This window comes from Sus scrofa, chromosome 3 (assembly GCF_000003025.6).
Source record: "Sus scrofa isolate TJ Tabasco breed Duroc chromosome 3, Sscrofa11.1, whole genome shotgun sequence".
In the NCBI taxonomy this organism is placed as follows: domain Eukaryota; kingdom Metazoa; phylum Chordata; class Mammalia; order Artiodactyla; family Suidae; genus Sus; species Sus scrofa.
Genome location: NC_010445.4, coordinates 37,641,489 through 37,652,534, shown reverse-complemented (window position 1 = coordinate 37,652,534; position 11,046 = coordinate 37,641,489). Strand labels below are relative to the sequence as shown.

General features: G+C 57.8%; 1 protein-coding gene across 1 annotated transcript; it reads right to left on the bottom strand.

Annotated features, from left to right (window-relative positions):
• ZNF500 (zinc finger protein 500) lies at positions 157-10,111 on the bottom strand. The gene is given in 8 exon segments (XM_021086689.1): positions 157-974; positions 1,940-2,512; positions 5,529-5,697; positions 6,467-6,531; positions 6,718-6,901; positions 8,570-8,772; positions 8,775-9,074; positions 9,715-10,111. Coding segments are annotated over 7 exon segments (1,593 nt in total). The 5' UTR covers positions 8,977-9,074; positions 9,715-10,111; the 3' UTR covers positions 157-777.

Genomic DNA, 11,046 nt, shown 5'->3' with positions numbered 1-11,046 from the left:
TTCGCTTTTTTTTTTCTCTTTAACCAAGACACAAGGGCATTTATATGTTCTAGAGTCCTTCCAAAGTACAGGTGGACTGACTTTTAAACAGAGAAAGAACGTGAACGTTCTCACACCTGAAGCCGTCCCCGTGAACAGTGGGGCGGCACCTGCCATTGTAAATACCCGGCGGGAGCTGAGGTGACAGGACGCTCTGTCACTTCCCTCGCCAGTACTTTCCCAGCGTTATCTTCCGACCCCTGATTTTCACAGTCCTTTTGCAACTGCTGTTCTCAGCCCAGCTGCTCCCAACAGGCTGAAGCTCTGATCTGTGGCCCCCCTGTTCTCTCTCAAACTTGCTTCCAAGGTCTGAGAATCTCAGCGCCCCTCTGCCCCGCCCGCACTGTGGGAGGAGCAGGGCAAGCATCTCGCCCTTCCTCCACGGGCCATGGGGACAGGGGCCCGGCAGGGTCCCTGGCATTTAGGCACATGTTGCAGCATTTAGCTGGCGTCACTGCCAGCTGCCACATGCTGAGGGTGGTCAAGGGCCTCTTCCCATCTAGCCCTGCACCAGGTAAGGCAGGCCTTGCTTGGCCTCAGCCGGCCACTGGGTGCCAAGATCAGGGCCAGAGACTCCACGTGATCTGGTCACGGGGTCCTTGCCAGCAACCCCCATTCCCGATGAAAAAGGGCATTTTCATTATGAGTCAGATATGAAAAGGCTTCCACTAAGGCTGCAGGCCTCTGGCTGGGCACCACGTGCCCCCTGAGCTGGCCCAGAAGGTAAAAACCCACCGCTCAACCAGACTGCCCCGTTCTCCAGAGTACACACAGGACAGGGCACAGACCAGAGGGACGGATCTCGTCTATTAAGGGAACAGAGACCAGATCACGCAGCCTGGAACCTGGGCTGTGTGGAAACGCAGAAACATAGCGAGTGACTGGATGAGACATTCTGGAACCTCTGGTTTCAGCGCGGCTCGCGACTTCTTCCACTAAAAACGAAAGCAAACAAGGACTCTTACTGCTCCCCTCAGCCACTCTTGAGACAATGGACGAACAGGTCAGAGAGGCACATCCCCCTCAGAAAGACAGAGGGGCAAACAGGCCGGCCTCTGCCCCAGAACACGGCCACGTGGGCCAGACCACAGGCGGCCCTGGCGCCCACCCCCGTGGGAAAGGTGGCAACACCAGACCCCCAGACTTGGGACGGGCGGGGGGAGGCCGGAAGAGGGGGCCTCGGGGAAGTACTGCTCCCAGCCACCCTACAGAGCAGTCACGATCTGCCAAGGTGACCCCCAACCACCCATCTCCCCACTGACACCAGGTGATACTGGAAAACCCCCACAGACCACTTTTTGAAAGTGCAGCGAGGCCGGGGGGTGGGGGGGTGCCCAAGCCCAGGGAAGACGTGGGTACATAATCACCTGCAGCCATCAAGGCTTCCCCCACACTGGGCTCAAGTACCCCCCAAATCCACAGCCAGAACCTCAGACGGTGGCCGTCCTGGGAAACGAGGTCTATGATGGTAGTTAAGATGGGTTGGGGGTGCCCTCAACCCCGTGACCATGTCCTCCCGCAAGGAGACAAACATGGAGAGACCACAGAAGAGCTGTGGGAGACGTGATGTGGCCCCAAGCCCAGCAACGCGGAGAACGGCCAGGAGCCAGGAGCCAGGAGCCAGGCCTGCAGATGCCCTGGTTTTAGACTCTGGCCTCCTGAACCGTGAGAGAAAGCACCCCCGCATGGGGCTCCCCGGACCCTAACGCACCTGCAGCGCCCAGCGCCCTCCTGCAGCCTGGGCCCCTCAGATGTCACGCTGCGTGTTCCCATGCGGGGTCCACGGGAGCAGACAGGTCTGGAGATGCCTGAAGACCAGGGCTTCTGGCTCCCCTGAATCGTCAGGCTTGGGCCCCGGGCGGCCCCTGGAGTCCCACCGCGCTGCCCCGGCCCTGCTCACCTCCTTGCGTGCGCTGGTGCTTGCGGAGGCCGGTGCCCCGGCGGAAGCCCCTGCCGCAGTTAAGGCATGCGTGGGGCTTCTCGCCCGTGTGTGTCCTGCGGTGCGTGCTGAAGTGCAAGCTGCTGTTGAAGCGCTTCCCGCACTGGGTGCAGGTGTAGGGCCGCTTGCCGGTGTGCATCCTGCGGTGGATGACCAGGCTAGAGCTCTGGCTGAAGTGCTTCCCGCACTTGGCGCAGGCGTAGGACTTCTCACCCGTGTGCATGCACTGGTGCGTGCTGCAGTTGGAGCGGTCCCTGAAGCGCTTCCCGCACACCTGGCACTGGTAGGGCCACTCGCCCGTCTGCGTGTGCTGGTGCTTGGTCAGGTGCGACGTCTTACCAAAGGCCTTGCCGCACTCGGGGCACGTGTGTGGCTTCTGCAGCCTGCGGGGCCCCCCTATCTCCAGGGGTCACTGGGGTCTGATGGTGGCCAGTCCCCGACGCTGACCGGGATTCGGAAGTGCTTGGCCCCACCCCGTGGTCATCAGTGCGTCCTCCCTGTGGTCCCTGCCATCCTCGAATTGCGTCCAAAGCTCTGGGACAGAGAAAGCACCATGGCCGAGGGTTTCACAGGGACGGCAGGCAAAGGGAGGCTTCAGACAAAGAGAAGACGGCGGGTGGGGGACCCTGCGCCACAGGGCCTTCAAATTCCCCTACACACCCCACGGGGAAGTGGCGGTCAGAGCCCAGCTCAAGAACTGAAACTACGGCCAGATGCTGCTACACAGCAACTCACTGAAGCCTCACAGCAACCCTGAGCTGCTGTGGCTACTGTCTGCTTACACACGAGGACACTGAGGCACACTGACCCTCAGGGAAGGGACAAGTCTGCACAGGCCCCTCCGCTGTCCCCCCCCTGACTCCACGCTTGCTCTTAGGCCAGGCCTGGGCTCAAGCTCACGGTCACCTGTCTGTGCAACTGACGATGATGGAACTGCCTCACTGGGCTTTGATGAGAGTTTTGAAAAAGGATCTGAGTCTGCCAGGTCCTTAGAAGGGCTCACACCGTTAGCACGTAACTGGGCAACTCCATCCCCAGGCAGGCCCAAGGAGTGAGTGCTGCTGGGGAGGACACCCAGGGCATCCTGAGGGGCCCTGCACCTGGCCCTGTCGCGCCCGTGGTGTGGCTCTCTCTGCTATGCTGACGGCTTTCTGCTCAAGCCCTGGATCTTTCCCCTTTTTGGCCACACCTGCATGATACAGAAGTTCCTGGGCCAGGAATTGAACCTGTGTGGCAGCAGTGACAATGCCAGGTCCTTAACCTGCTAGGCTACCAGGGAACTCCCAGACCCAAACCTTTCCTTTTTTTTTTTTTTTTTTTTTTTTTTGTCTTTTTGCTATTTCTTTGGCCGCTCCCGTGGCATATGGAGGTTCCCAGGCTAGGGGTCGAATCAGAGCTGTAGCTGCCAGCCTACACCAGAGCCGCAGCAACGTGGGATCTGAGCCGCGTCTGCAACCTACACCACAGCTCACGGCAACGCCAGATCGTTAACCCACTGAGCAAGGGCAGGGACTGAACCCGCAACCTCATGGTTCCTAGTCGGATTCGTTAACCACTGCACCACGACGGGAACTCCCCAAACCTTTCTTCAAGCCACCGGTCCCCCCTCACCTTTCCTGCAGCCAGGGACCAGCCTGTCTTGGAAAATGAAGCTTCACAGCCATTCCCACATCTATTCGTACTGTCTGTGGTTGAGCAGTTGCAATGGAGACCCTGTGATCAGTAAAACCTGAACTACCTCCTATCTGGCCTTTTAGTGTCCGGAGTTTTTTTTAGGGTTGCGCCTGCCACATATAGAAATTCCCAGGCTAGGAGTCTAACTGGAGCTGCTGGCCTACGCCACAGCCACAGCAATGCAGGATCCTAGCTGTGCCTGTGACCTACACCACAGCTTATGGCAACACCAGATCCTTAACCCACTGAGCGAGGCCAGGGATTGAACCTGCATCCTCATGGATGCTAGTGGAGTTTGTAACGCACTGAGCCACAGGCCCTTTTAGAAGAAGGTCTGCTGACCCTTGCTCTACGCCCTTGACCCCGAACTCCACAAACACAGTCGCCGAGGTCTAAGCCTGGGAGGGGGGGCATCTTTCTCCTTACGGTCCTCCTCACCTGAGCTGCCACCGCCAGAGACGTCCCTGGGCCCCAGGACCACACGAGCTGGGCCCCACAGGCCTTCCCTTTGGCCCTGCTGGGCCATGAGATGGGGCCCAGGGGCGGGGAGTCCTGCTCACGGGGAGGGAAGAGAGGGCGGGAGTGTGGCCAGGACGGAACACAAGACTGCAACAACTGCCTCGCGTGAGGGCAAAGGGGTGTCAGGAGAACCCAAGCAAACGCTAGAGGCCCCGAAAGAGGCGGGAGGCGCTCTGCTTCTGTGTGACCGTTTGCTCTGAGGCAGAGGAAGGAAGGAAATAGGACTGGGCTTGCCCTGGCTCCGAGAGGGAACCCAGACGCCCAATCACTACGGAGATGAAGGGCCGAGTTACAGCACACAGCAGAGGTCAGACACGGAACCGCGCACAGAGCAGTGGCCCAGCAACAGCGCACACAGCCAGCCAGGTTCACGGGGGTGGAAAGGTTTCATCTGTACACAATCAGTTCAGCAAAAATGAGAATGTAAAGGAAACCATGTGATAGCTAATTTTCTGTGCCAATTTAGTCAGGCTACGGTGTCGTTGTTTGGTTAAACACCAATCTAGATGTTGCAGCAGAAGTAACTTTGCAGATATGATTAACATGTAAAATCAGTTGACTCTAAAAACAGCAGGTGGGCCTCACCAAATCAGCTGACGGCCTTGAGAGAAAACGTGAGGTTTCCCAGGGAAGGAATTCTGCCTCGAGACAGCAGCCAAGAAATCCGGCCTGGGTTTCCAGCCAGCTGGCTTGCTGTATGGGTTTCAAACTCGCCAGCCTCCACAATCATGAGCCAATTCCTCAAATTAAATCTCTCCCCACACATACATCCTATTATTTGTTGTTTCTCTGAAGAACCCCAATTGACACAAAGCAGGGTCTCAATTCCTTCAAAAACATCTCAGGGAGTGAGTGGGTGCCAAGTGTGGCAGGATGAGCTGAGGCGGGGCAGCGTGGGGTGGTGAAGGGAGGCCCTGCGCTTGGGGGCTTAGGACGGCACAGAGGCTGAACCAGCAGTGGACAGTGCGTGGGTGAAGGAGCCCAGGACAGATCTGGGCATCTGCCTGGGATGTGAGCCAGCAGTCACACAGCCCCCACTGCAACTGGGCCACGGATGGGACACTAGCAACCCTGGAAGTGCCGGCTGCATGCAGGGGGCTGTCTGGCAAGCTCGCTAGGGAACGGCCAGGTCACTGAACTAGCCCCTGGGCGCAGGGCGCGTGAGTTCCTATTTTTACCAGGCTCCTTGGGCGACTCCTCAGGCCACTAATGTTTGAGAACTACTGGACCCACTCCTGAAGGGTGGGGTGGAGCCAGGGAAGGTGCTCAGCAAGTAGCTGGCCTGGGCATCGGGGCCTGGAGGCCACCACAGCCCCACAGCCAGCCCGAGGGGAGCGCCACCCTCCCTGAGACTCACCTAAGTCAGAGACACAGCACAGTGTCTGATGGACAAAGCCAGGGTCTCTCCGCACGTTACCCTCATCCTCTGGCAGGACACCGCAGCCGTGGCCCTGCCGAGCCAGGTCCAAGCATCTCCATTCCTCCTGGGTCAGGTACACGGCCATGTCCTCCAAGGTCAGCAGCACCTGCTGGAATGCAGCTCACTCGTCCCGTGCCACTGCCCCTTCGGGCTGGGCCAGCCTGGCGGGTTTACTGGTCCCCTCCTCTCGTGTGCCAAGGGCAGGTCCTGCTCATGGCCCCACACTTCTTCCCCTCCCTTTGCCGTTACCCACCCGCTCCTTCCAGGCTTGGCGCAGACACTGCTGCAGAGCTGGAGAGGTACGGACACGGGCTGGGCCGGGCAGTTGGACCCACCGAGATCTTAGCCACTGGGGTCTGCCTCAGCTCAAGCCAGCTCTGGGACCCAAACGGGGAGACCTGAGGACTTTAGGATGCCTCCAGGCCAGTGGTTCCCAGATCCGTGGCCGTATGATTAATACCCAAGCAAACAAGATCCAAAAGAGGCCAATCCACAGCGACAGAGAGATGGAGGGAGGCAGATGTGAGCGACTGCTAAGAGGTGTGGGTATTTTAGGGAGACGATGAAAACGTTCTCAATAAGGCTGTTATTGAAACAAACAAGCAAAAGAGATTCTGATGCCAGACCAGAGCTAGAGGGCAAACCTATTTTTACCCAGATCCCAGAACATACAGCTGGTTTGAACCAACAGCCCTAGCTCACCAGTGGGACCCCAGAATCCTCCAGGACACACCTGATGCCCAAGTAGCACCTGAAAGCAGGTAAGACTTCCCAGGAGGGGAAGGTCTGCCTCGCACACCCTGGGACCTGGCTGAGGGAGAGAAGGGTGTGGGGATGCAATGGGATGCTGCTGCTGGTCCAGAATCCCTGTTCACCTGGGGCCAGGCTGAAAGGAAGGTGGCCAGCACCGCCGTGTCCTGATGCCAGGAAGCCTCTGGGCCTGGGGAAGGAGCACAGAGTCACCCACCTGCAGCGTGGCAGCGAAGGCTTGTCCAGCTGCTCCCTGATGCTCACCCCGCAGGGAGCCTGCCCCCCGAGGCACACAGGCCTGACCCTCTGTCACACTCCTGCCCCGTCCCCTCCCCGGTGCAGGGCTTTTCTTTCCTCGAGAGGGGCAGCTACTCACCCTTCTTTGGCCAGAGCTGGGGGCCTCTTTTTGGTCTGTGGTTCAGCTGGGCTGCGCGCTGCTGGCAGGAGTGCTGAGCCCCTTCCTCAAGCAACAGCTACTCTGGCAGGGCCTCTGCCTGGCATTTCAAGAACCACTCCCCTGCCTTGTGGGGCAATGCATCGTCAGGGAACACCTCTGGATCCTGCAGGCAGACAGAGGTCTGCCCACCAGTTCCCAACCCCTCTGGTCTCAGTCACCCTGGCCATCCTGTCCCCAGGCTCTGCCTCCCCACTGGGCGGCCTTGTCGTGTCTGATGGCCTCTGCGGCCCTCCACACGCCTCCCTCCAGGCAGCCCCCAGGGAGGAGGCACATGATCCGGGAAGAGCTCAAGCTCCAGGCCCAAGACCCTGTGGTCTGTCCCCATCACACTGGGTCAGGGTCACTGCCACTCTCACCCTTCCTTTCTTGGTGCTCCAGAAAGACTGGGGTTAGAAGGGCCCTGAATTGGGTCTCATTTTGGAAGTTTAAGTTACTGCACTTGCTACATTTTTTGTAATTGTCTGCAGGTCCCCTGGGATTATCTATTTCCTAATTCCAGAGAAGGTGAATCCGATGAACTTGGGTCTCAGTTTACTGAGTTCTGTAACAGTACTTGGGACAGGATACACACCCCGGGAACTGTGAAATCAGCATCAGGGACCCTGTCTCAGGCTCAACATTCCACAGCTCTGAGAGGAAACAGTCCCCAGAGATTGCGGGGTGCACAGTGGCAGAGGAAAGCCAACACCAAGGAGGGAGGAACAGAGAAGGGCTCCTGGTTCTTGCTGGCCACCACAAAGGCAGGATTTGCTTACTGCACTCAACTCACCTTGTGATCAAGTTTTGGGGGTGGGGGGTGGGGTTGTCTCGCCAAATGCAAAAGAACAGCAGTGTGTGGCCAGTGAAGACAAAGGTGACCTGCAGGATTTGCCAAATATATCATCAGCAGAAATTTGTAAGAGACATTCCACTCCCCACATTTGGTTAGAAGGAGTTGGAGGCTGCTCTAGGGGGGTGCTCTCTGTAGAACTTTTTTTTTTGGCCACCCTGCAGCACATAGTGTTCCTGGACCAGGGATTAGATCCGAGCCACAGTTTCAGCCCAAGCTGCAGCTGTGACCAACACCAGATCCCTAACCCACTGCCGGGCCAGGGATCAAATCCACATCCCAGTGCTCCCAAGATACCACTGATCCCACTGCACCACAGAAGGAACTCCTCTGCAGAACTTTCTGCTAGGATGGAAGTACCCCAGATCTGGGCTGTCCTTGTCCAGCAAGTGGCTATTAGCCACAAGTGATGACGGAGCCCTTGGAATGTGGTCAGTGTAACTTAAGCATTAGACTTTATTTAATTTTAACTTGAAAAACCACACAGGGCTGGTAGCTATCATATTGAATGCCATAGCTCTGGGGAGACTGGAACACCTGGGGGCTCTAATGTGGGCACCCACCAGCCCTTGGTCTTTCTTCCCAGGGTTGCCCCTTTTTTGGGCATCTCTCCAACTCTCAAGGCCCTGCCTTGGACAGTCTTCAGCATCCCTCCCATCAAAACCTGTGACTGGCCTGTCCTGGAGTGGTGTTAATGAACCAGTCCACCCGGCTTAGAAAGGGCTTGAGGGGCTATGGTGGTGACTCAACGGGTGGAGACCCGTTGGCCAAGGCTGAGAAACACTCTGAAGTTGCCTTCTTTGATTCAGCGTCCAGCCAGCCCCAGGCCCTCCCAATGAGCAAGGCTGGCCAGAGCACCAGGGCCCAAAGAATCTACAGATGCAGAGCTCAGCAGCAGGGCCCTGTTTCCTCACCTCAGGGGCAAAATGCCCCCCACCTCACCTGCTGCCTTTGTTTCCTGGGCTCCCCCTGCAGCCCTTCCAGGAGGACCACAGCCTCCTCACCGCTCTCCGACCGCTGCTCCCGCACCCAGGCCTGGATCTCCCCCGGCAGCACGGTCAGGAACTGCTCCAGCACCAACAGCTCCAGGATCTGCTCCTTGGTGCGCAGCTCAGGCCGCAGCCAGCGGCAGCAGAGCTCCCAGAGCGCCTCAGGGCCTCCCGGGGTCCGGCCACCTTCTGGTAGCAGAAAAGCCGGAAGAGCTGGCAGAAGGTCTCTGGACTCGGGTCTTCTGTCTCCACGGACGGCTCCTCTTCCCAGCAGTAGTCCTCCTCCACCTTCAAAATCAGGATCTCATCCTGCTCCAGGGGTGGGGGTGGTGGCTGCTGGAGGCTGGGAGAGTCTGCCATTGCTCCTGCTGGGCCTTGCTCCTTCTCTGGTCTGGGGGAATCAAACCAGTCTCTACGTATATCTCTGGCCAGACACTGGGAAAGGTGTTTTCAAGGTTCTGTGGAGAAACAAGTCATGCAGAGTGCAGCACTGGGGGCTGGATAAGGGTTTGCACCCATAAGCCCATGCCCTGGCCCCAAGGCCAACTTGCCCACACTGGCATAAGGTAAGGGTTAAAGAAGATCACACTGTTTTTGCAACTAATCTTCTAATTCCCAGTAAAAGTGCTTCACCTGTCTGGACCTCGGTTCCTCATTTTAAGAGATGGTGACGCCATCTACAAACAGGTTGCTGAGAGAACTTAACAGGATGTTTGAAATTGGTTTATTTTAGCACAGTGCCTGGAACTCGGTTAAACGTGGATTCACGCTGAGTTCTCAGTATACAGATGACCGCTTTTGGATATGGTCCCTTTGGGAATACGCTGAGAACCAGGGCCTCTCCTGCCCAGGAGGACCAGATTCTGTCCAACCTGACCCCGATTTCGGGCTCAGCAAGCCTGAAGCCCCTCCGTGGACCCCACCAAATGGATGGCCACCGAGGCCCCTCCAACTCCAGGGTCTTGAGAGAGTTAGGAACCGATATCTTGACCCCTCACCTGGAGGGTGAGCGGCGACCGAGACCGAGCACAAACCAGCTCTGGCGCCGTTCGGGGAGAGAAGCTCCAGCTGGGACCCTACGCCCGCAACCACACTCACCCATAGCGCTGCGACCTGGAGGCGGCTCGGGGCGCGCCCTGCGTGGCGGGCCGGGCCAGGAGCGGGACACTGGAAGCGGAGGGCTCGGCAGACCAGAACCGAGGTCCACAACACGTAGGGCGCAGACCCAGGTCCGTCGGCGGCGACCATTGGCTGAGCCCGCGTCCCCTGCTCAGGCAAACCCCACGTGGCCGGGAAGCACTGTGGGTGATGCAGTCCTCGCACCTTGAGCCGGCCGAGGAGGGCGTGAACGAGCCTGGATAAGAGGTTCCACAGGAGGCATTGTGGGTAACATACTCCTTGTACTATTGGCTGTACCGCCTGTCAGGGCTGCGGACGAGCCCGCGAGATGCATTGTGGGTAATGTAGTTCCACCTCGACTGAACCACTACCGGGAGTAGGTAGGTGGGTCGAGGGAGGCGTCGCAGACGACCTTCAGTGAGCATGCGCGAGCGCTCTGGGGCTTCGCAGCTTCTGGACCATCCTCCCTGCTTCCTTTCCATCCACCCTCCTAGGCACCCTCCCTGGCCACGCTGGAGGGGACGCTGGAAATTTACTTTTTTTTTTAGATAGTCCTATGTATGTGGCAGACTCTATTCTAAGCGCTTTGCCATTATTAAATCAGTTCATCTTTGAAACAATCCCAGGAGGGAGGTACTATTATCCCTATTTTATAGATGAGGAAATGGAGGTGCAGGGAGGTGCAGAGAGGTTCAGTGACCCGCCCAAGGTCACACACACGCAGTAAATGCAGAGCAGGGGCACTGCTTTGTGTCCAGCCAGCAGTGTGAACAGGAGGTGAACTGGACAGTCAGTCCTTGGTGTCCCTATGGAGCCAGGGAGAGGGAGGTTTGGGCAGGCAGGGAGGTCTAAGCAGGTGGTGAGGGCTGGGTGTGTGAGTGATAAGAGTGTCATAAACAGGAGTTCCCATTGTGGCTTAGCAGGCTTCAAACTCAACCAGTATCCACGAGGATGGGGGTTCGATCCCTGGCCTCGCTCAGTGGTTTAAGGATCTGGCAGTGCTTTGGCTGTGGTGTAGGCCGAAGGCTGCAGCTCCAAGTTGACCTCTAGCATGGGAACGTCCTTCTGCCACAGGTGAAGCCCTTAAAAAAAAAGTGTCCTAAACATTGTCATTGACGTAATGACAGCCCTGGCATCCCCTGCAGCTCTGGCATCCCCAGGCCTAGTGTCTTAACTAACCCTCCCACTGGCTTTTCTTTCTTCCACATCTATTCACCATGTGCTCTCATGTTCCACTGTTGCCCCCGACATCCAATATCCAGTTTTTCTTGTGAGCACACAGGCAGAGCAAGACCCTGGGCTGCCCACCAC